At 34.6% G+C, this 26,777-nt stretch overlaps 2 protein-coding genes across 2 annotated transcripts in view; one reads left to right on the plus strand and one right to left on the minus strand.

Annotated features, from left to right (window-relative positions):
• LOC134846438 (uncharacterized) lies at positions 1 to 25,339 on the plus strand. Its single transcript, XM_063863792.1, has 4 exons — positions 1 to 344; positions 621 to 893; positions 1,666 to 1,872; positions 23,650 to 25,339. Exons 1-4 carry the CDS (start codon positions 146 to 148, stop codon positions 25,278 to 25,280), a joined length of 2,310 nt encoding a protein of 769 aa, XP_063719862.1. The 5' UTR covers positions 1 to 145; the 3' UTR covers positions 25,281 to 25,339.
• LOC134846200 (angio-associated migratory cell protein-like) overlaps positions 1 to 26,777 on the minus strand; it is a 553,983-nt gene that overhangs the window by 399,519 nt on the left and 127,687 nt on the right. The gene's annotated exons all lie outside the window — the stretch shown is intronic.

Below are 26,777 nucleotides of genomic sequence, written 5' to 3' on the forward strand. Positions count from 1 at the left end.
CCATACTAGCAAATTCTCACGCAAAACCACAAACAACACAACTCAGTCATAAATCAAATCAAAAAAGTAAAAAACACCACAAATACTTTATACGCTGTTTCGTCGTGCAATTGAATGATTTTTTTAAAATTCGTAGTTCATAAAAATGTCAGAAACTGAAAACGGTGAAATTGCAGACAAAAACGGTGCCGAAAACGATGAGGTCGAAAACGAAGATGCGGAGAAGGGATCGGTTACCGGAAGAGAAGACGACGACAACGAATCGACGAAAGCCGAAGACGCGCAGTCAACTTCGGCGAACATCGAGGAGGGAAACGAACGAGAAAAAACGGTCGAGGGACGAGGTTAGTCGAAACTTACTTCAAAAAAACTTTGAACTTTTTTGAGAATTTTGTAAATTTAGCGATAGCCTGCGTCTAGGTAAAAATTTTCAAGTGTAGACGAAAAAAATTGTTCACATATGCAACTCAAATCATGGCGTCTCTTTGACTTTCTGATCTTTCTGATTTCTAAATGAAACGTTATCAAATTATGGTTTTCTAATAAAATAGTTTTGTTTGTTAAGAATATTATTGTTTTTACTAATTGTTAAAGGTTTGATAACCGAGTTTATTTTTTAGAAACTCCAAAAGATTCAAAAAGCCGAGACTCTACGCGACCCAACACAGGTGCCAAGTCGCGTGTTTCCAACGCATCTAGAGGTTCCAAGAGACCAGAAACAAAGAGCACAAAAAAAGACAGAGATGGAGGTGGTTCGAATCCCGCTAGTCGCCAGTCTACTAGAGACAGCAGAATAGCGAGTGGCACTAAAAAAGAGGTCGAGGCGGATGGAGTTTCTGAGATGACAGTGCCGAAGACACCTCCTCCCGGCGAAACGGAGGGCGGAAATGGTGGTGAGTTTTTCCATTGTAATACAAAAAGTCATTCAAAAATCTGAAAACTTTTTTCGAAATCCTGAGAAACTGCCAATGTGTCCAGGTGAAGTTGCCAAAACATATTCTTGAATTAAGGCTTTCTTTTTGAGATACTCATATCGTATATTCGATCCCATGCCATGGCAATGGTATTGCGTTAGGATGAATCCTCACTTGACTTCTAGCTCCAGGTCTACCGTAACCTGACCAATTTGGACTGCAATAGTAGTTTCACGTGAAAGTGCTAGTCGCGAAAAAAATGAGCTTCGAACAACAACAAAAAAAAATTTGGTCTCGAATGAGGAGAATTGAGAGAAACGGACTATTTTTAGAAAGGCTGAATAGCTTTTCATAGATTCTCAGCGAATCGCAGAAACTACAATTCATCATTTATTATGATTACCAATTTGACAAAATTACCAAAATTACTGTTTTTTTGTGGCATAATTAATCCTGATCAAAATTATTTTGAACTGAGTAGAGCTGATCGAAATGAAATCGAAGGGCATAGCGGACATTCAGAAGCAGTATTCTTACGATATATTTAACTGAGCTTTAAAAAGATGTCCATATTACTTCTGAGTTTGGAAAAAAAAATTCTAAGATAAATTAGCTAAAAAACTGTACATACTATTTTATAAAAAATACTACAGTGGCTGGGATAAAAGTGATGCAGAACTCAGATTTTCAGTCCGAACATGTCTCAATTTTTTCTGAAAAAATTTTATATAAACAAATATTTTGCTTTCAGATGTTCTAGACGACAACAAACTCGATGATTCATCCGAAGACCAAAATGGCAACCTTAAACAAGCGGAGGGGGAAATTCCGAATGGGTTCGTGCGACAGAAGACTTCTCTCGTGGATACTATTTCTCGGCTGCTGCCTGCGAACGAGGAAGAGTCCAAAAAGAGTCGGATCAAAGAGGCACTGGGAAAACTGACCGACGAAATGACAGGTACGAGGATTTATGGGAAGAAAAATGACCCCCCCCCCCTATAAGATATAAAAAATATCAATTTTGCGGTACCAACACTGATTTCGCGAAATTGTTTAATTGGACAAAAAAAATTTGTAAATTTTTAATCACACCGTATACCAATTCTCATGGAAAATTGGATTTATAAAAAAGTACAAAAAAACTGTAATTAAATTGCTGTAATAATGTAAATTGAAACTGTAAAACAATTGAGGGTAGAGGAAGCGGGCTTTGAGTGGTGAAAATGTTAGAAGAGGTTTCGAAGCAATTCTTAAACGGTTCAACCAGCCACAAAAGGAGGTCTTAAAATAGTACCAAAGGGGGACCCTTTGGGTAGTCAGTGGGTCGAATCCCTGAGAAGATGGAAAAAGCCGTCCGCCCCATCACCCCCCCCCCCCTAACACAGATGGTAACTTTTCAGCCCTCTTGACAAAAACTTCAAATTGTTTTGTTGGATCCGGAAAACTAAAAATAATTTATTTCAACCTTCGGTCTGATGGTTGATAGGCAGTTCCAATTCCTTTGCGCTATATGTGTGACCTAAATGGAACCTGATCTAAACTACATTTTATGATTGGATAAATTAGATATTTTACCAATGTAAAGTATTTAATATTAACCAATCATGATCCATCAAACTAACAACCCACTTATTTGTAAGTGCTGGAATTACTTGTAATTTCAGCACCAGAGAGATTTGAATTTAACTTAGAAGTTAGTTGAACTCTCCCGAGTACTTCAGCAGCCGCAATAAACCAGTATACCCTAGATCTATTGAGCCTAGCAGAGACTAGTTAAACAACCTGAGACTAGATAGTATAAGAGTAAGATTAGGATCGGTATTAGACTAAGAAGTTGCACGAATCTATCCGGCCGAAAATAAGATAGCGTGACGAGCAGACGGTGTACCCTATCCGAAATTACTCTATGAGTTATACCCTTCGGTCATAACTCATCTGGTGCGACCATAAGTCTCGAACAAGACCTTAATAGCTTAGAATTAACCAATAATAGATTAGAATTTAGACAAAACATTTACAAAATGTTATACGACAATAATTTAATCGAAATGTCTCTACGACTCAATAGATCAGAGCCAATATTCCGAACGATAACAGAACTACCCGGAATTGGAAGAAGACCTCGAACCAGAGACGACATACGACAAAGCAGAAACTTACCATATAGTTATATGATAGTTCGGCAAAAGCCAGAACAAACTTATGTATTTAGAATACTACTAGCAATGAATTTAGATTTTCATTTGCAAACATAAAATTTTGAAGTCAATCTTCAAAATCATTTCAGGCGCTAAACAAAATTATTAATATACAATAACGATTGATAAAAAGATCTCAGATCGTTTTCCTAAATTCTGCAGTAATATACAAAACATGTTTGAAAAATATTTATTGAAAAATCAAAATAAAAATTAGTAGCATGACAATAAATGGTTAGTAATTATAAATCATCCTGTTGTTCCAGCTTCATCACCTAAACATAACAGCATTCATAAGCTCACTAATATCATAAAAACACTAAATCTTTTCTTTACACAAATTTAAATCATTTTAAACTTAAATTCACTTAATTTTAAAATCAGATCATCAAGGCTTATCCTTGGATCTTAAATCATTTTCTATTTAATTAAATTTAAAACTTGATCATCAAGGCCTATCCTTGGATCAAAAAGAACAACTTTGTTCTCCCCCACCCACTTAACTAGTGTCTAACGACCTCAAACGTCGATTCACTATCCAACCCTTTCTAAAAACCCAGGACTAATAGAAATTTTTGAACAAAACTAATCATTCAAATTAGGATAAACAGTGAAGAACTTCGGTTATTCATCCTTCACTTGATCCCCCCTCTTACCAGACCCAGGATAAATCTTAGACTTAGTAAGTTTAAAATAGTATCTAACGAACTACTCGCGTTCTAATTATACCTGAACCTTGTGGATCGATTTACTATTCTCCAACCCTGAACACAATCACTACCCTTAAGTAAGATTAAGTAAGTTAACACCTTAGCTTATACTAGCCACGAGAAAGTATAAAATCATTCTTCGGAATTGATATACTTTTCTCCCCAACCCTGAACAAATAGACCCAGGTTAGGCTAACAAAAAAAAATCGTAAGGACTAACAGTTTAAGCAAATAGAAATCATTTAACAACCTTTTGCACCCGTCATCCTAAACCTTATGTCATTTAAAAACCTAGGAAATAAACAAACAATCGTTTTACACAATTGTGAAATAGACAACAAAAAATACGACCTTGTAATCACACCTCATACACAAACAGTTGGATACATTAGAACAAAACGACAAACATTAAAGAGAAAAATAATAACTAAACAAAGACAAATAACACGAAAAAGATTTTCAAAAAATCGAAACGCATTTTCAGAATCAGAAACCAACAGTTTAGACGAACTTTATAAACTAAAAGGATCAATAGATAAAAATTGCCCAATTCACGATCAATTATATTTCTCTGACTCAGAAACAACTTCAAATTCATCAAAAAGAGGAAAAAGAAGAATAAAAAAGCAGTATAAACACAAACCAGTACATTTATATAATTGGAATCAACCAATTAGACACATCGATAATTACATATTAACAGTCATCACACGGAAAAATGAGCTCAACGCACACCCCAGGTGAAGAAAGTCTAGATGATAATGATATCTTCCCCTTTATCGTAGATGCAACCACTGATAGAGGACAGCATATATTTTGCAAAAATTTACTCTTAAATTTGTTTGAACCCGGAATCAGTCCATGTAAAACAGAGTTCCCAGATGTAAAAATCAAAAGACAAATTATCGATCACTATCTAAAAGACATATGTAACTTAACACAACAATACGGAATCTACTCCATAGAATTCAACTCACCAAATCAGAATCACAATAAATATATAATTCAAACAGACGACCTTGATTTAGAATTTTCAAAAGTATTCTCAGAATATATAAAAAGCATACAATATTATAACTCACAAAGAGCAAACTCCATATTCACCAATGAAGTTTTTGCAATAATATATAGTAATATATCGATATTAGAAAACGAAATCCAGATACCAAATGTCTCACCGACAGAAACATCTAAACATATAAGAGTACGACATGAAATCACACTACTCTCTAGTTTTCTAAATATAATTAAAGAAAATTTCACGAAAGATGAAGTTTCCCAACATACAAAACACGACTTACAAAAAATTTTGGCATGGTTCATAATAGATTATTTCACACATAATATTGATTTAATTTCACAAGCAAGAAAAAATTTTACACCCCAAAACTCAACCGATGATACTGCCATCACAGAACAATCAGACTATGTTTGGGACCCCGAATGGTCTCATCCCGCATTCATAAACTTCCCACAATCAATCTCAAGTCAAGCAATAAGTACGATATCTTATGTAAGAGATTATGTAAGAGTAATACCATTAACCATTGATGCAACACCATTAAACTATAATACATTTTTACCCGATATGCAAAATAATTGTTTAAACTCTACAGTCATACACAATGAAAACCTCAATGGAACTAGGAATCTTACTCAACAAGATATCCAGACACCATCACACTTCATAAATGAAGAAATCGTACGCACAACAACTACACAACAAAGTATTTCACCAATACGTCCCAACTTAACAACACCAAGAAATACAAACCCTTCACAAACACAGGTAACCTTACAATCAACCGTTAAACCTTCGGTTGCCCCAAAATATTCACACATGGATTACCAAACATACAGACCCATGACAATACCGCCAAAAACACGCAAAACGTTCACTAGAAACAATTTTGCAGACCATAATTATAATTACACACATCCATCAAAAACAAATTATCAACCACGAAAAAATTTTAGTAATTATACAAGATCTCGAAACTGGGATAACTCAATGGCACCACCTAATTCAGTAAATTTCCAAACAAATTTACATCCTCCACAGGATCGTAGTGAAAACTATCCATTTTTTCAACAAAATAAAAATAAAAAACAAACATCTTATCAAATGGATTACTTATCCTCAGATGATGATTTCTTACAACCAGATATATTTGCACCCTATAATCAAGAATATCGTGGACAAGGAATACAGAAACCACATACATATCATAGAATTTTTTCTCCACAACCAATAGATACACAAAATCAACAACCAATTCAGCATCAAAACCCAATTAATACACAATCTTTTCAACCAATTCAGCAACAAAACCCAATGATTGCAAACTCGTACCAACCAACACAAATGCAAAATGAAATACCACTCCCATATTATCTTCAACAACACGAAATAACAAGAAATCAACTTTCAAATTTTTCTCAAATGCCAAATGCAGCAGAATCATTACAAATGACAATGAATCCATACCTTATGGGTGGATCATCAATAACATCAAATAAACCTTTTATGGTATTCACAGGAACAGACCCTGAATATTCTGTAGAAGACTATTTAAATGCAGTAACAGCAAATTTAATTTTAAATATAGGACCCGAACCAATTAATACGCCACTACATCAAAACTGGATACATCGACGCACAGCGTTGATACAAACAACTTTAGATGGCGCAGCCCAAAAATGGTTTTCAGTATTGCCTATAGAAATAAAATCAAATTGGAAAAGGTTTACACAAGAATTTTCAAAAAAAATGTTTGACTCCGAAAGAAACAAACAACAACAAAGAGTTTTATGTAATGAAATTCGCAGATTACCAAACGAAACCATCAAGCAATTAGCAGTACGCATCGAAACACTAGTTCGAAAAGCATATTCATTAAATACACACGACTATAAAAACACAAAGATGACAGAAATCTTAATGATGACCTTAACACCGCAATTAAGAAAAATAGCAATAAAAAAGAGAGCATCCCATCCTTCTTCAATTCGAGAACCCGATTTAGATTTTCGAAAACTAGTAGACAAACTAGAACAAGCAGAAATCACAATGAAACTCGAAGAAACGGAAAATCTGAAAATACAATACGTTAACAGAATTGAAACAGCTTCCACAAATATAAACAATATACAGGAATCAGATACAGACCTCGTTGAAAAAATCACTGAAATACTCAATATTTACGAAAAACACCCAAACTTTAAAGGCAAACCATTTTTCAAAAAATGGTGTAATTATTGCCGACGATACGGACATAATATTTCTGAATGTAGACAAAAACAGCAAGACAATCAAAATAAACCTCAAAAATATAAAGAACCAAATAAATCATTCTATCAATACATGAAAAAAGATCAAAATCTACCGAACAAAACTGTCTACAGCAACAACAGTTCAGGAAAACCACTCCCGAACAATACAAATTATACAAGAAATCAATCACCATATAACTCAAGTTATAGAGGAAGATCACCAGAACGAAGAAACACGCAAAATTCATCACAAAATCACTACAATAGACCAAATAGTCGAAATAACTATTCCAGATCAAATTCAAAAACACAACGATTTGTTTCTAGATCTAATTCCCAATCAAGAAATAATTACTATCCAAACAATCAATCACGAAATTCATCATACAATAGGAATAGAAACTACTCCAATAATCGGAATAGAAGTTATTCAAACAACCGAAACCAGAATTACCCGAACAATCAATCAAGGAATAATTCATATAATAGATCAAACTATAACAGACCAAATAATAATTACCAAAATAGATCGCGAAATAATTCACAAAATCGACACTCAAGTTATAATAATCGTTATAGAAATTATTCCCAATCACCACACCGGAATAATAATAACTATAATAATTCTAATAATCGCCACAGAAGCAGTACACCTAAACATCAAAGACATATTAATCAAGTACAATCTAATCCAGAAACAACATCGTACCCTCCAGGTATTGATGACACAGTAACTGATACGTTACAACTCAATCAAATAAACTGTGGATCATCAGATTCAGAAAGCGATGCAGAAAACACTCTCTCCATCAATATGATAAAAGTCGAAAATGACTATGAACCTGTTATATATGAACAACTTTTTTCATCACACATATATGAGAATCAATCAGAACTCCTTCACAATTATTATATTGAACCCATCCATTCCACACCGACGACACAAAAAACTAATGAAATTAACACTACAAATCAACCCAATGAGAACGAAAAAACAAAATGCTTGAATACAAATCACATCTATCAAAACATACAAAAAGAACAACCCAAAGAAAAAATTTGGACAATACCATTTCTTTTAGAAAGTCCAAGAAGCAAAGAATTTCAACCACCAGATCTTGAAATTGATTTTTTAATTGATTCAGGAGCAGAATCAAATATAATAAACATTCCCACATGGAATGAAATAAAAACCTTACACCCAAAGCTAACACCTCTTGAAACCTCCAGCAAACTAGCAACAGCACAAGGATCAACATTAATAAACTACGGAAAAATTCAATTATTTCTTCTCCCCACAAGAACAATGGAGCAAAACAAAATTTTAACCAAACCATTTAAACAAATATTCCATATCACTGATATTAAACACAATATCATTGGAATACCATTTATCTCTAAATATATACCAACAATCAACATCTTGAATAGTAAAATATTAATCAAAGATAAATATACAAAAACAAAAGATACATCCCTAACATTTTTTCAAAGATTAAATAAACAACCACAATTCTTTTCAAAATTTTATCCAATATATAACCAACAAAGGAAACACCTGAAACCACTATCAGGAAAAATCTATAATTTTTCAATCAAACAAGTTCACCAATATGATAAAAAACAAAACAATCAAAAATTTTATATGTCAGATTTTGAATTCAAACCTATTCATAAATTTTTCAAAATCACTATCTCATCAATAAAATATTTGAAAAACTCGAATTCAGATATTATTTCCTTACATGTATACAACAATACACCTTACCAAGTAACATTACCTTTAGGACTTTTAGGCTATTGCGAAACCAACGCTACAATATCACCAATACACGAAAAAGCATATCGTGTAAATAATATACTCCAATTACTAGATATTTGCCAATCCACCATCCTTAATGAAGAATTATCTATAAATAATATAATAAGTAACGAAAAAGGAAATACGGATTATTTCACAAAAACCCCATATTTCAAACCGACATTCAACATAAATAACTACACAGAGAATCAACAGAAATTTTTAACAATGTTTAATTTCCAACATTCACAAATAACACAAGACGAATTTGAAAAATTAGCCAAACAGTTAATTAAATATTCATCAGTCTATGCAACATCCAAATTTGATGTTGGCAAAATCAGCTCATCACTACATCTCCCATTAAAACCAGACGCAGTTTTCAAAAAACAAAGAGCAAGTAAAGTACCAATTCATTTACACGATAAAGTGAACAGATTACTTGATATTTTAGAACAATACAATATAATCTCAACAGTAAATAAAGAAGAACAACCAAAAGGTAACACATTTATCAACCCTGTTATCATTCTAGCCAAAGGAGAATCATTAAAAATCGTTCTCGACGCTAGATACCTCAACTCACTCATAGATGAATCAAAGTGTAATTGGCCTATTGAACCAATACAAGTTCTTTAACAAAAATAAACGGAAAAAATTTTACAACCGCAGATATGAATAGTGCATACAATCAAATGCCATTAGATGAACAATCACGACGTTTAACACAATTTGTTATTGGAAACCAACAATACGAATTCAACCGCTTATTCTATGGAATATCCATAGGACCAGCAGCATTTTCAGCTTTTATGAGCAAAATTTTTCGACCACTGATACTCAAGAAAAACGCAATCACCTATTTAGACGATGTTTTTATGCAATCACAGACAAAAGAGGAAATGTTCAATGTTTTAGAACAATATCACCAAATACTTCAGAACGAAAATCTGAAGGCCGCCCCCGATAAATCACACTTCTTTTTGACAAGAGTTAAATTCTTAGGACATAATATAGAAAGAAAAACAATCACTCCATTGAAATCACGTAAAGACGCTATTCAAAAACTCCAACCACCAACAAATAAAAAGAAAATCCAAGAATTCCTTGGAATGTTAAACTTTTTAAGCAAATATGTTTATAAAATGCAATTATATCTACGACCATTCTATAATATACTTAGACAACAAAATAATTTTGAATGGAATACAGAACATCAAGCACGATTTGAAGAAATTAAAAAACTTCTAACTGAACAAATTTCAAACACAATTCCAGACTCAAATCAACCATTTTATGCAATGTGCGATGCTTCGAACTTTGGCATCGGCGCAGCATTATTACAATCACATAATGGTACAAATAAAATGAACCTCATATCAGCAAATTCTCGATTATTCACTCAAGCAGAGCTACGACTCTCAACTCTAATGAGAGAATGTACAGCCATAATATATACACTAACAGAATATGAATTTCTGATACTTGGATCAAAACATCCCACAGTTCTATTCACAGACCATAAACCAATCATCTTTCTTTTTACACAAAAGTCTAATCCAAACCACCGAGTTTATAGATTTCAATTAATTTTAATGAAATTCCCAAACTTACATATAGTTTGGACCGCAGGAAAAAATCTTGCATTACCAGACACATTAAGTCGAAATACACCACCTGAATTACTTACACGTAAAACCACAGTTGAAATACCCAAAAATATAAAATTCTACCTTGCAAAAAACGAAACATCACCCCGACTAGAATGCAAATATGCAGTAAAAACTGACGTTGAACAATCACAGATAAACAATCTACAACACTTCCCACTTTATTTAGATTGTCAAAATAATCACTATGAAGTTGATCTACTTGGAACATCAACTTTCAAACCAATCCCATATTCACAATGGATAAAAAATAACACCCAACAAAAAAGAATAAAACAACACCCGCCTAAAAAAGACCATTTTCCACTAATTGAAAAAGAAAATTTAACTGATAAAATAAACTTATCAGGACCACAAACAAACGATTCAAAATACACAATAAATCAAGTTTTTGACCTCCATGACCCACTTGATACAATACCCTTATCTAAATTAGAAATTGAAAACATTTTTCTCCCCCCAACAGAAACAATTACAATTTCAACACTGAAACAATATCAAAACCTTGATCCAGTAATTCGACAACTGAAATCATGGCACAAATATAAAACTAAACCTATCAAAGCAGATTCAACTAATCTAGGAAACAAAACACTCCTCCGATATTTTCGAAAATTCAATAATACAACAATTAACGAAAACACAGACCTTCTAGAATACAAACTAAATGAATCTACAGTTCCCTGTCTCCCTTTAAGTATGATTCTCATTGCTTTTAATATTTCACATACACAAAATATTAAAGGACACTCTGGATCAGAGGAAACATATTCAAATTTTATACAAAACTTTTATTTCCCAAATGCACCAATTTGGATAAAAGTACTATGCAATGACTGTATAGTATGTCAACTGAATATACCTTACCCAAATCAAAAATAAATAGCACAAAAACAAGATTTTAAAGGACAAAGTTTGTACTTTAATCATCGTATCTCATTTGATACTAAAGGACCAATTTCACCCTCATCCGAAGGAAACTCCTACATTATGGTAATTGTTGACGCATTTACACATTATGTAGCACTTAACCCAGTACCACATTGTAACGCTTATTATGCTTACACAACGCTTTATGAACACTGGATAGCAAAATTCGGACTACCAGAAATTTTAGTTACAGACAACGGTACAGAATTCATAAATAATGAAATCATCACATTATGTCATTTATATAACATTAAACACAAACCACGTACATCTCACGCACCTTGGACAAACGGCTTAGTCGAAGGTATGAACCGTTCATTACAAGAATATCTCAGATGTATCATCAATGGCAATGATACAAGATATACCGAATGGTCAGCAGATGTAAAACTATTTCCCTGAGCATATAATTCACAAATCACGACAACTTTAGGAATGTCACCATATGAAATGGTTTTTAACCAAAAGCCACGCAAACCAATAATGTTTACAGCAAACTCTCATAAAAACGCACAAGGTTATTGTCAACCAAATAAAGACTCAATTTGTTATAACCTACCATTACATACACATGATGAAGATCATTTTCATCACCCACAAATTCTTAAACTAGCCTCCGGTACACACACCGAATGGATTTTAAACAGAGATAAAAAACACAATGAAATTTACCAAAAAGTAACAAAAAAGTTGTTACAAAGGCAAAATATTAATGAACAAATAAATTCATGCTTTACACCAGCCTCCGATTTAAAAATTGGAACATTTGTTTTAATACCCAATTTTAATACTCAAAAAGGAATTTCAAAAAAATTACAACCCCTTCGTAAAGGACCATACCAAATAATTGCAAAACCCACTGATGTCACATATAAAATTACCGACTCAGACAAAAAAGAAATCGTGCAACACCGAAATAACCTATTACCTTATTATCCAAAAGAATACGCACTCCGCGAACTAACTCAATTATATTCTTTTACAGGTTTACAAGTTATTCAAAATGACCCACACACGGAAAATACAACGAAGGAACAAAAAGATTTTCACCTCAAAAACCAAATAACAAAATCAACCACCACAAAAAACAATACAAAAAATCTAGATCAAAATACATCTCAAAAAGAAAGAAAAAATAGAAAAATGACAGAACAAATAATACCCCAAGAACAAATCGACAAATCAGAACATAGAGAGTCTTCACGACTTAGAAATCAACCACGTAAAAATTATAAATTATTCATCCCACAATCTAAAATATTAAAGAAAGTTGAATTTCAAAAACAACTTTAATTCTACATTTAATAATCTTTGCACCTCTGAAACATTTTACACTTTCATTTTTCAAAATAACATGCTGACAAACACGCAGCGATTCTAGTTCATAATTAGCCAATAGGATTCATCCAATCCGTCACCTTCTATAACTTTAACACAAACCAACTAGACGAAAAATATTAAACTCCAGGCATATCTATAACTATAACTCTACGACCTCCAGGTCAAAAATAAGCAAACCACTCCAACTTGACAACTAAAATAAATATCACCATAATATCATAACCCTCCCTTATCTAATAAACCAAAGATCAACAATATTTCCCCAACCCAGACCTCAAATATCCCCCAAACAAATATGTTAAATTAGCCTAAAGTAAAAGAACGACCATTTTATTTAGCCCAAAGTATAAAAATCTCAAAAATACCCCACATCATTTGACAAATGAAAATAAAGACAAAGAAGACCTCCCGATCACCATAAAAATTGCCCCCAACAATTTTTTACAAAACTCAACCCACTTGTCAAAAAACTAATAAATAATCCGACCACACTTGAAAATTGCCCCAAACAACAAAAAATATTCGATCACGAAGTCATTTCTTAAATGCTCTTCTATCAAACAGTCACTAAAATTATCACAAACCTCAAACAATTTTTTACGATACTTGAAACTTTCATAATATTTCTTTTTGATATCCTTGAATCTTTTCTAATAATCTTAATCATTTTTTGTAATTTTTTTTTAATTTTCTACACTATATTCGAACTATTTCTCCAACTTTCAAAAACCCTTGTTTATATCCACAGGTACGATTTATACAACTTGTCTAAATGATACGAACTATTTTCAGTAGAACTGATATTTTTCTACTATTTGTAATTTTCATAACATTTCTATCATCCCTCATTTTGACCATATGCAAATGTATAAAGAAAGCAATCATCACATTCGCTCTAGCAACAATCCTCCTAATTCTTTTTTTAGAAGAATACTATAATAAACATAAACTTTTTCACTAAAAGAATAGACCAAAAAGCTATTAAAAATTGCTACCCAACAGTCACAAAGTCAGTCTTCACCGACATCATCCCAAGAAAACCCGACACCACTTTCAACTACCCAAAACCCCCAAACATCTACACGAATTTCTTTTCAAGATAACCCATATACCTTTGAAAAACGACACGCTCGCTTATCAGAACCACTAGAACCAGTTCAACGACAAGCACCTCTAAGCGAACCAACATATAACTTATACCCAACACTACCACAAGAATTAAGTAGAATAAGAAATCCTAGTCAAAACCAAAATACAGTCGAAATAAATAGACAAATTATACATCCTCGAAGAAACAGAAATTTTCAAACTCCCCGAGTTCATTTTGATATACCTCAATCCCCATCACAAAACACTCCAGAAAACCCCATTGTTATATTACCAGAAACCCCTACGCTTCTTTCACAACGTAGCACCTCAAGCCTACCATCAGATTACTTAGGTTCAACACCAACATCTGAACAAATACGTGAAAATCCCTTTAACCCCCCAAACCAGGCATCACGACTACCATATTGGACAACACATTCATTTACACAAGGTGAACTAAATTTAGTCAATGATCCAATAGATATTTCTACGGATACAACAACATCCTCATCACTACCAGAAACATTATCACTACCATCAACACCATCAATAAGCCAGATTTCACCACCACCTTTTAACTTAAATTTTCCAAATAATCTCGACGCCAGATATCGAGAACAATCATCAATAAATATCCCTTTAAGACTAGATTGGAATACATTTACAGCCCCTCCACCATTATTTGGACAACATCTAGAAAGTAATCGCCTTCACAACTGGGCACTTAATAGATTACAATACCGGCAAGACATTCACGACGATATCCGTGATCACAATATCCAAATACTCCAACAAAACAGTTTACAATTAAAGTTTGAAATCACAGTTAAATTAAACAACATTACTCAACATCCCTACCCATTAAACCCACCAAACATCACAGCTCAATCACTACCACCACCATTTATAACCACTGAAGTAATATATAAATACGACAGATATACCAAAAAGACAATTGGTTACATCACATTTTATAACCCATACTCAGGATTATCATACACATGTATATTCTAAAATTATTAATTTTTCTCCAACTCCTTTTTCTAGTAATCTCAGATCAAAACATAAACCCTTCTCCCCGCACAGGACCCCAAGATTTATTAGTAACACATTACGATTGTGAAGAAAACGAACAAAAAACACTACACAAGTATGCAATAAATCAAGTATCACAATGCGAAACAGAACCCCAAGCCATAGAAACTACAAATGTAATAGCAACACTTTATTCAAAAGCCCGAGCAACTACAGTTATAGGATATAAATTCACAGCAACATTTTCTGAAAAGAAAGTACATTGTTCACAAGTCTCAAACGGAAATAAAAACCGACTTGACCATGAATCATTCTACCAGAGTAATATAGAACGACTTTTACATCTCAATCCCGAAGATTGTAAAAACGAGTTACTCCGACTAAACATCACAAAAAATAAAAACACAGATAGAAAGTTAGTATAATTCCAAGTTTTTTCGGATTCTGTACATCAAGCAGAACTTGAAAGATATCAAGGACATATAAAACTAGATGAAAAGTACCCATATAACGGCGCACACGGACGATTAACCTATGACATGCACGATAAACACTGGATACCACATATTGGTATAAATGACCCATCAAACTGCAAAGCAGACACAAAAAACAAAGGATACCAAGAGATCATGTTTTTCGATTGGAAAATACAACTCGAAAAAATACAACTCACACGAGATTTATCTGACAACACAATGATCTATCAAGGAATTAGATTACCTTGTAAAAACGACCAAGGTTATTGCGACCCTACAACAAGAACACAAGCAACAATTGTTTGGTTCCCCGAAGACACATGTACAACATTTCAAGTAGCAAAAATACACGCTCGTATGATAAAATTTCACGAAAAATATTTAAAACACAATACTCTGAAATATTAGTTGAATACGAAAATGGATTCGACATGACCACTGGAAAATTAAAAGTTGACCCATACGCCACAAGTCATCCTCCAAATGAAGGAACATCATACATACCAGTTCATTTTCAAAAGAATACAGGTCAACCTGGTGGACATTTAAAGCCCCAAGACGATCAAAGCACACGTTTACAAGAACTATCACTAATGAATAGTACATATTTTGGTAATATCCACTATGATATTCACTTAGATATGAAACTAGACTACATGATTAGCCGAATTTTTCAAGAAATGTCACTCTCCGAATTAGAAACACTACACCAACTATGCGAATTAGAAAGAACACAAATATTACAATCACTTGCACTAGCAGTATTAAAAATACCCTACGCAGGATATTTACTATCAGGAAATAGATCAAATTTTTTAGACTATGAAGGAAACATCTTATGGTTTTATACTTGTACTAAAAAAGTATCACCACTATACGTTTTTGAAGATAAACGATGCTATAAAAGAATCCCTATCTTTTATAAGAATAAAGTACATTTCGTTGACACACTTTCACGAAGAACCTATTTCTGGGATACCGCAGTCCCATGTGGATCAGAAAATAGCCACAACGTAGTACAACTAAACCCTGATGAAGATAAATATTACCTTCTCACCCCATATCCCACATTAATGCAATCACTCAAAAAATTTTCACCAGAAAGCATTCGCGCTATCGCTCGAAACCCAAATATAGACTTACAATCAATAGGAATATACTCAAAATCAGATATTCAACATCACATTAGAACACAACAATTCCAAGAATTATTAACACAAATGGACACAATACAAAGACAATCAATTGACCAAAACTTACGCAAACTTGCCGAAACCGCAGGATTTGCTGACATCTATACGCAAGACTATAGCGGATATTTTAAAGACATTAAAGATTATATATATCTAAACGGTGAAAAATACCGTCCCCAAGATATATCACCTATCAATATTTTTAGCTTTGTTACACTCAAGAATGAAATTCTTGATTTTCTAGGATGGCCCTACTACATCTTAGAAAAACTGACTATTTTATACGCAATGTTTAACTTTATTGGATTTCTTTTTTCACTCTTAAAAGGACTCTATAACACATGTGCTATACACACACAAGTCAATAGACAAGCAAGTGTAGCACGCATACTATTTGCAGGATTTTTTGGAATCTTTTCTACATCTATAAACAAAATTCTTTTAGACGCACAAATAAAAGAACATAACACAAAAATAGCAACAAGACAGAACACATACGACGAAGAACATAAAAATGTAGACACAACACCAACAGCACCACAGTTACCACCCCTACCACATAACCATCCATTATCCCTAGTCCCACGTAATTTTCGAAATTTAGCCATAACACATAATCAAAATTTTAGACCAACCATATCACAAAGTCCCATCCAACATATAATGCCACACCACTCACAAGATGAAAATACTTATGAACAAATTATAGAACAACCCCATACCACCGCTTTTCAGTCTCAAAATAATATTTTTTTTAGCCCACGATGAGCCGACAACTTGGATCCCTACACCGTTCAAATTCCCACCCAACCAACCTCACTACTCCCATTACAATAATACCACTTTTTGCTTTCCCGCCACCAGATTTCCCAACCAGTAATGTAACATCAGGCATGAATTCCGATACTAATTCACACATCTCAGTTTTATACTCCACATCACAACTCAATAACCCGAATATTGAAACCCCCGATGAATTTGCCGACTCTGAACCATCTCCATCCAATAATTTTCCCACCAACCCCTCAATTTTTTCCCAACCCCCTTTTCAACCCATATTACCAAATAACCCTGACCCAACCAATTCTACACCCTCTTATGCTTCCCAAGTCACTCCAACCTACTCCTCACTTCACTCAGACCAATCATCTCATTCTCCAGATACCCCCCGAATCTCCCTAGAACTAGATAATTTCATTACCCTACAACAACAACCCTATCACCTTGACATCCCAACCATAAACCAAATCTCATCCACAATAGATTCATCCAACCCTCCTACCCCTACAGCCTCTTCAATTTATACTGAATCATTAGCACCATCATCCACATCTACTGAAACTTCACTCAGCACTAATAGAGCTTACCGCACTTTTAAAAGAAAGTTCCCCAACCATCCTTTCCCAGCGAAACCAGGAACAGCCCGTGAAAATATCAACCATCCAAAACACACTATCACAAAAGAATTTTTAGCTATCACCTTACCCTCATTTCCACAATACACCTTAAACACCCCTCACGACACTAACGAGACACGTAACTTTGTAGACGAACACGTTTTAATGCCTACCCTTCCTTGGACCTCATATTATCATTTTACTAATCACCTTTGCTTACCTTTATCTAGCACTCACATCGATATAGAACGAAATAAGGACATGCTATATCGACTCACTACACCACTAACACCTAGACAATTTACTTACATAGGATATAAAAAATCACTAAAAACATACACTGCACCCCGAGCTAACGAATATACGCTAGAATATTACGATCATAACATCATCAGAACTAACCAAGATCAGTTCTTAGACGATGACCGCTTCGCTAGCCCACAAATCACAGAAAAATTTTTCATTAAAACACCATATGTATTTACACTCAATATATTTGATCGCAAATTTGACCACATCATCTCAGAAGCACTAACAGACACGCAAGCCTACGAAAATTTTAAAGAACGCTTCCAAATATTTTCACTAACCTTTCATTTCCTTGCACCACATGAAAGAGATCTGCACTGCTCACACGATATTATGTTGCGCACTAAACAAACTCACACATATACATATTATCGTTTTATCCAAAATCACTTCGACCTACACACTCCCTCCAGACAACCACACCACCGTTTTCAATTCATCAATTCCAAATACACCTCACCATTCTTTCTTAACTTCACATATTGCATTAAAGATACTAACCTTCATGGTATTCTTCGAAATTATGATCCCATAACCCAAATGTATATTTTTTGTCCCATCACCAAGACCTTCAACGCAGAGGAATCCCGACCCTTCCTTCTCCCACACGAATTTGTACAACCTATAGAAATCCCCATTTTAGAATTCATCCATAACACTAAATTCAATCACAAATTATATAATCTAATCCAAAACACACCTTATGAATTTGCAGTTGGCACTGAAGAACTAACCACCATTAAAGCACTTCAATTGCTTTGGCCACTGCTTCAAACTAAAAATATCATCCGCATCTTAGCTAAATTACTAACAACTTCAGATCTCATCCATGACATCTTCCCCCACGGTTTCTTCCCCGACGACTAACAGGTAAATATGAATTATACATATTATTAACTAATTAAATTTAAACTAGAAACTAACCATTCCTAATTCATGTCTTCTTTAGAATTTTAGCCTTCATCCAACGATCATCTGAAAAATTCACAAAAGAAAATAAAAATTGAAAACTTCTTCAAACTGTTTAAAACTCTATTAATTTTTTGCACCAAACAAATCACTAAAAATAATACCAATGCAGTAATTTAATTTATAAATTTTTTCCCAAATGCAGTAAATCTAATAATGATGAAAATTTGTAACTTAATTTTCCCCAACAACTAGCAGTAAATTTGCATTTCTATGTAATAAATTGATAAAACGAAAATGCAGTACTAACCTTTTGATATATTTTCATTCACTCGCACAAGAATTCTATCCAAACTCGCACAGCTCGCCCACGAAGAATTGTTTAAATAATGAATTTCAGTTTCAAGCTTTCACAACTCAACAACTCTAACACACGATAACAAGTTTCAAACTTTCCTTTAACCCGGTTGGAAAGGAATTATATACTAAACAAAACTAACCAATGCAGCTTACTAAACACCACAACACATAGCATAACAGCATGACTAAGAAAAGGAAACCAACGGTACCCAAACCGGATTAACCCAGTTTAAAACTGGATAATTTATTCTTTTGAAGACTATTATAAAGTCTAAGAAAGAAATAATAAAACACAAAAAAGTCGAAAGACAAACCCATACCACAAACAATTTGATTTTTGGGAAAAGGACACAACCAACAAAACATAAGAAAAACCACAACAAACCCAACATAAAACGTTGTCACATAACAGGACCTCTCACAAAAACCGCATGCAATCATACTCCCACTCCTGGCCTAACCCACCAGGAAGGACGTCCTGAGCATGCTCTATAGCCGGCCTAACCCACCGCGCTACATCCACGCTTTGTGACCACACTCCTATTTTTAATAAGAGCTACTCAAGGGTGAGTAACTCTTCAAAATAACTGAACTAAAACAAAAAGCTTTTGTGAAAACAACTAACTAAAATCATAATTAAAAAATATTAAACTAATAAAAGTTTTATAAAATGTAAATTACATTATGCAATACATAGATCAGAATACAACACCAAGGACGAACATCCAAAGACAAAACGACCCCACTACACTCGAGAAAGAATGGCCAACTACAATCAATATGCCGCCCACAATCACAACTCAAAGGATTTAGAGTACGACTTGACTTCGCAGAAAAGGACTTCATTGAACTAGACCAATGACCACCTCGATGTTCAAGTATACGTACAGATCCGAGTAACCAGGCATCCCCTCCACGCACAATCTCCACGCCATTCCCAGACAAGATCAAACACAAAGAAGTTCTCATCAATGAAACAGAAAAACCTGACATAGCCAACCATTCTGAAATCAGATTTGAGTTTGTTGCGAAAACCCAGTCGTTGTCATGAGAAGACACAACGATTGAACCTGGAACTTCTCTAACCAGAGAACCCAGAAGAAATATGATGTTCGCCAAATACCAACGTCCATCATCCATCCTTTAAATCACAGAAAGACTATTCTAAAAAACTCTGTAAAACCCGGATGGGTGGAACCTGATCTAAACTACATTTTATGATTGGATAAATTAGATATTTTACCAATGTAAAGTATTTAATATTAACCAATCATGATCCATCAAACTAACAACCCACTTATTTGTAAGTGCTGGAATTACTTGTAATTTCAGCACCAGAGAGATTTGAATTTAACTTAGAAGTTTGTTGAACTCTCCCGAGTACTTCAGCAGCCGCAATAAACCAGTATACCCTAGATCTATTGAGCCTAGCAGAGACTAGTTAAACAACCTGAGACTAGATAGTATAAGAGTAAGATTAGGATCGGTATTAGACTAAGAAGTTGCACGAATCTATCCGGCCGAAAATAAGATAGCGTGACGAGCAGACGGTGTACCCTATCCGAAATTACTCTATGAGTTATACCCTTCGGTCATAACTCATAAAGCAAGCTAGAAGTCTCGTTGAAAAGTGGTTAAATCATGTCTCGTCAGATTTTGGCCTAGCCTCGACTTTATCTCATCAAAATTTTCATGTCTGTACAAAACAGTTCAATGCAAAACAGTCCAACACAAAACAGTCCGGAAAAATTGAAAATGAACGAAAAAACGGTCCGAAAAACATTCCGAAGTAATTGTTTTCAGAAGCCGGTAGGCCGAGAATTGTCCTTTGTTCAACAAATAGTGACCGCCGCAGTCGCGCCAACAAGTTGCGAACTTGCCAACAAGTTGCGAACTTGCCAACAGAGGGTAGCACTCTATGCGATATTTAAAGTTGGTTATCGCCGCGAAGCAGACTGTTTTGTATCAGACTGTTTTGCATTGGACTTTTTGGTATGGGACTGTTTTGTATATGCACCAAAAACTTGTCGCATTATAATTTTAAACTATGACTTGAATTTGATCACACTAGTCCCCGCGTCGAAGTGCTCATTCTATATTTCCACCGTCTCGACCCGCATCCAAGTTTAGGCTAAAGTAATTGATTATAACGAATTATTTTTTTGGATTTCTGACAATTATGAGTAATTCTAATAATTATATTTCTAATCTATTATACTTGTAATTTTTTCCAAAATTCCAAGTAAATATAATCTCTAAAAGAAAAATCTCTTTAAATCAATTTTACAAAAATAAAAATGCTATAATTTGAAGGGATTTGAAAACTGTTTTAAAAAATCTTCTCACTTTCAAGAAGAGCATCAAAAAAAAACAATTTAGATGCAAGCTTGAATGTCGATTAAATTGAATTTTTTGTGCATATTAAATAAATTAGAAATCGGGATTAAAATAATCTGTTTCAAACAATTATAATCAGTTATACTTAGTTCGAAACATAATTGGATTAATAATCAAAATTAATTTAAAAAAACATGCTATAACTGATCAAAAAATGTATTCAAAAAAGAGAATTTAATCAATTAACGTTTGATTCCAATAGTTTTTTCTCAATTTTTCTAAGACTGTTTCTAAAATCATAGTATATTCGATTATTAAGGCCCAAAAAAAGTTGCTCAACTTTGATCAATTCAACCCGAATATGTTTTGGTTGTCTTGACCAAAAATTGGTGCTTTTTTACTTAAAAAATATACGTTTTGATTGTGTCAACCGAATGCGGGTATAATTCGAAATTGAGTTATTAAATTATCCAAAGTTAAGTTTTATAGTTGATGTTCTCAGGTAAAATATCTGGGTGTTTTCTCCAGAATGAAATTTTTATAGTCATTTGTAATTTAAAACTACAAATGACTACATTTTGAACTCAGTTAATACATGCAGGGGCCGATTTAGGGGTGGGGGGGTACGTTCCCTTTCCTCAAAGAATGAAATTTTTATAGTCATTTGTAATTTAAAACTACAAATGACTACATTTTGAACTCAGTTAATACATGCAGGGGCCGATTTAGGGGCGGGGGGGGGGGGGGGGGGGTACGTTCCCTTTCTTGTTTTTTTTTTCAAAAATTTTGCGGCGCAGAAATTATGGCCATAGCAGCCCTTTTTAGTGCTTTGGGAGAGCTCGGAAAATCAATTTGGTCGACCTAAAAAAAGTCAACAAAACTTTCAATTTTTTTTGAAAATACACCTCCCTCGCGAAAATCCTAGATCCGCGCCGCTGATTACATATAATGAACATTCTGTTTTTTGATTTGCGAAATGTTTTTGATTAAGACAAGTAAAAAATCCTAGTAGTGTGAAATTTTCACAAAATTGCTTCGTTCGGGTTGTCGTTGTCGGTAAGACAACATCTGGTTGTCCATAAAGTCAGCGTGAGTAACGGAAGCCAAACTTCCAGCTCTTGCAGCATATTATCCTATAAAGATTCTAAAATTATCCGCAACTCAGCGAAGTGAGCTTCAATTTCTTTTTGACGCGTTTCTCGAAATCGCTGATCGTCGAAATTTTTTTAGGAAATTTTAGTAAGATTTGATTAGTCAACTCGGAGTACGACTTTTTTTCCGGTAATTTAAACTTGGTTTCCGTTAGTTTCGGATAGCTAGGCTTCTTGATGTTTTGACCGTGCTAGACCGTTTTTCGATATGTTTCGACCGTGCTCAAGGTATGTTTCGAGTTTGAGCTCGGCTTTTTTTCGGTCGATTTCTGACTTCGTGGTCGACTTTGAAAGTCAAAACATAAAGTGAGTACTTTGACCCGAGTAACTGTCTACGCGACCTATTATGTTGACCATGAACGATTAGTAACTTGTTGGTTAACTTGAATTTAAATTACTTCATAAATCCCTTTTAAACTTGAATGAAGGTTAAGCTTAAAAATCTATTTCATTTAATCTTAGTTCGAAAGAAATCTAAGATTACTAGCCTTTATTTGTAATCATTTATTTCTTAACACCTGTAGCACTCGACCACTTTAAAATCTTTTGTTTTCAGGCGAGCAACTTTTCTGTTCTGATTGCGAAGACCAACTGACAATAGACGAGCTGCATATTTGTCTCGACTGTCCTAAATGGCTATGCAATGATTGCAAAAACCACCATGTAAAGTCCAAAGCCACCCGTGCGCACGAAGTGTACACTCCTCCAAGTGTGTGTGCTATGGAGTGCACTGTTCACGGTGAGAACTTCTCACTCTTCTGCAAACAGTGCGAATCTTTGGTGTGTAGTCAGTGCATTACTCAGAAGTGCACGGTTGGAAAACACGATTTGATCAGTATCGACGAAAAAGAGCGCGAATCACGTGACACTTTGGAAGCATTCGCTGCCAGAATCAAGTCGCTCTCCGACTTGAACCAATCAAAACTGACCGAAATTTCCGAACGCGTTTCGACGTTCAGAGAGTTCGAGGAGCGCGCCAAACTTAAAATTGAAGCTCGCTTCGCTGAGTTGCGGTTACTTTTGGACTCTATGGAGGAAAACGTGCTACTGGAGCTGGATAGCTTGGCTTCCGATACTCACGCAGAATTTATAGACAACAGGGAGAAAGTAAAGCTTGAAAAAGAGGGCATTTCGAAATGCGACGATTCTATAAAACAGTGTCTGAAACGAAACAGAATCGGGCTGATAAATACCCTACCGATGACTGACGCGTTGGTAATGAATTTAGAAGTAAACGAAAGCAACAAACCGCTTGAAGTTTCAGAGCCGAGCCTAGTCGAGCCGATTTTGAACAACGACAATTTTTTGTCGGACGTCGAAAAGCACGTAATCCGAGCGAGCAAAAGCGGAAAGTTGAAATTAGTCGAAAACTCTGTTATAATCAACCAAATGCATGTTAGAACTACCCAAGATCCAGAAGAAAATGTGATATATGATTTTTGTTGGGTTTCCAACTCGAAAATAGCGGTGGTAGATAACCGAAATAAAAGTCTGAAACTTTTAAGCCTTGATGATGCAGTTGTTATTAAACAAGTTTTCCACGACAACGGCTTGTGTCGTGTGTGTTGCAACCGCGATTTGGAGCAAATAATAGTTTGCGACGATAAATATTGTCTCTACAATTATGACCTAGATTTGAATTTTAAAGGCATAATTGATATTCCACATCATATCAGAAAACCATACGGGATGGATTTCCTGGAAAAAAGCGGCAACTTCATCATCGGCGATCGTCAAGATGGTCAAATTTACGAGCTAACTGCGATTAATCAGCCTCTGAGCCCAAACAGTACCCAAAGTTTCTCAGTTTTGAGACAAATTGCGTCCGGATTTTCTTGCTTAGATTACGTCACAACAACCAGTGATCACTTTTTGGTTTCACATGGTAATGGACATGGAGTCAGACTAATAACCGACGAAGGAAAGTTTGTTTGCGAAATTGACCAATCAGGGCAGGGCTTGAATTGGCCGCTAGGGGTCGCGTTTGACATGCACGGAAATGCTGTGATTTGCGACTCATGCAACCATCGAATTCTTGTCATTTCCCCCCTAGGCGAGAGATTGAAAGAAGTGAAGGGTTTCTATTTACCAAGGGCTGTCAAATTCAGCGACAATCAAGAGGTGCTAATTGTAGCAGAAAGAAGCGGTCGAGTTAAACTTTTGACGTATATGGAAAGTTCAAGCTAATCATTTTAACCTTAATTTCTTCATCAATCATCCAGATTAATGCTAATCTTTCTAGTTGAGACCATTTTTGAAACCATAAGATAAGATTCAACACGACCAAGCATTTTCTCGAGAGGGGTAGAGGATGGGTTTCAAAAAGATCCAATGATTCGACGTCTCAAATTAAATTTCCGAGCTCTCCCAAAGCCCTACAAAGACTCTGTTTTGGCCAAAAATTGCGCGCCGCAGGCAAACTTTTGAAAAAACAGGGCAAAAAAGGCGTTTTTAGGCACTTTTTATAAAAATTTTGACCAAAAAATTGCGTTTTTTTGGTGCACGCTCCCCCTTAAAATTATTATATATTGGCGCCAAAGCCGCCTTCAGAAAAATTTTTAGGTTCTGTCACCAAATATGTATATCTCAAAATAGACCAAAAGGGGGGAACCTGTACGTCAAACCCCGCTTCAAATCAGCCACCCCCCCCCCCCCCCCTGTTCAAGATAAAATGAAAGAAAAACACAATGAAATGAGCATGCGTGTTAACATTGATTATTTTTTTAGCACACATTTTTTCTATTTCCAAATTTTTGCAACAAAAGAGTGTTGACAAGCTTGCCTATTTTTCAGCCACGCTTTGAAATTTTTGTTTTCTCAATATGCACATCAGTAGCCAATTTGGACGCGGACGCTTCTCGTCTGGGATTCGATTCCTTGATCACTATAAAAGGTTACCCCCTTCGGCATATCTTAAAGCATCCAACTTTGGGTGACCAACTCATTTTTGACTTGTTTTTTTTCCCATATTTTAGCTTAAAAAAACTTTTTGCATATTTTATATAAAAAGACCTTTATAGTGTCCAAATAAAACTGAGATTGTACATTGATTCACATGCTAAAGATAAAAAAAACACTTCGAACTAAAGTTTGTTTTTGCAAATTTTTAAGAAAAATTGCTTCAAAACCGTCACGCTGGCTCATAATTGCGAAAACTTTTTTTGCATATATAAAGCAAAAAAATACGATCTTCACATGTGAATCTGTTAAAGACAAGTGAAGAAAAATAATTTTTTACAAAAGAAAGGTTTCCAGCTTGACTAAACCACTCAAGTTTTCCTCACGCCAGCAAATGACAATAAATACGACAAATTTAACGACAGTCTGGAAAAATCTGTCATTTCACTTTTCATACAAAGTAACGAGGCTCGCTCAGCCGTTGTCGATAGATTACGGCGTCATGACTTAAAAAAGTTACTTAATTAGGATGTGTTGCTAATTTGTTTTAGTTGATTTTGTATTCAGTTAAGACGGAACGATAATTCTCAAGGCTCGCTCTTTCCATTAATTTTAGTTGAGACATTTGTATAAATGAAAACCACAGGGACAAATCATGAGGTGCAGAGTCTTTTTAGGTGCCCTGGATAGTAGTGCATGCAGTTGGAAAGAAATAGGCTAAATTTCGGTCACTTGATACAGATCAGGTCAAAAAATTCTGAGTTTTTGTTTTTGATTAGTGTCTTA

The sequence above is a fragment of the Symsagittifera roscoffensis genome, chromosome 5, assembly GCF_963678635.1.
Source record: "Symsagittifera roscoffensis chromosome 5, txSymRosc1.1, whole genome shotgun sequence".
Classification (NCBI taxonomy): Eukaryota; Metazoa; Xenacoelomorpha; order Acoela; family Convolutidae; genus Symsagittifera; species Symsagittifera roscoffensis.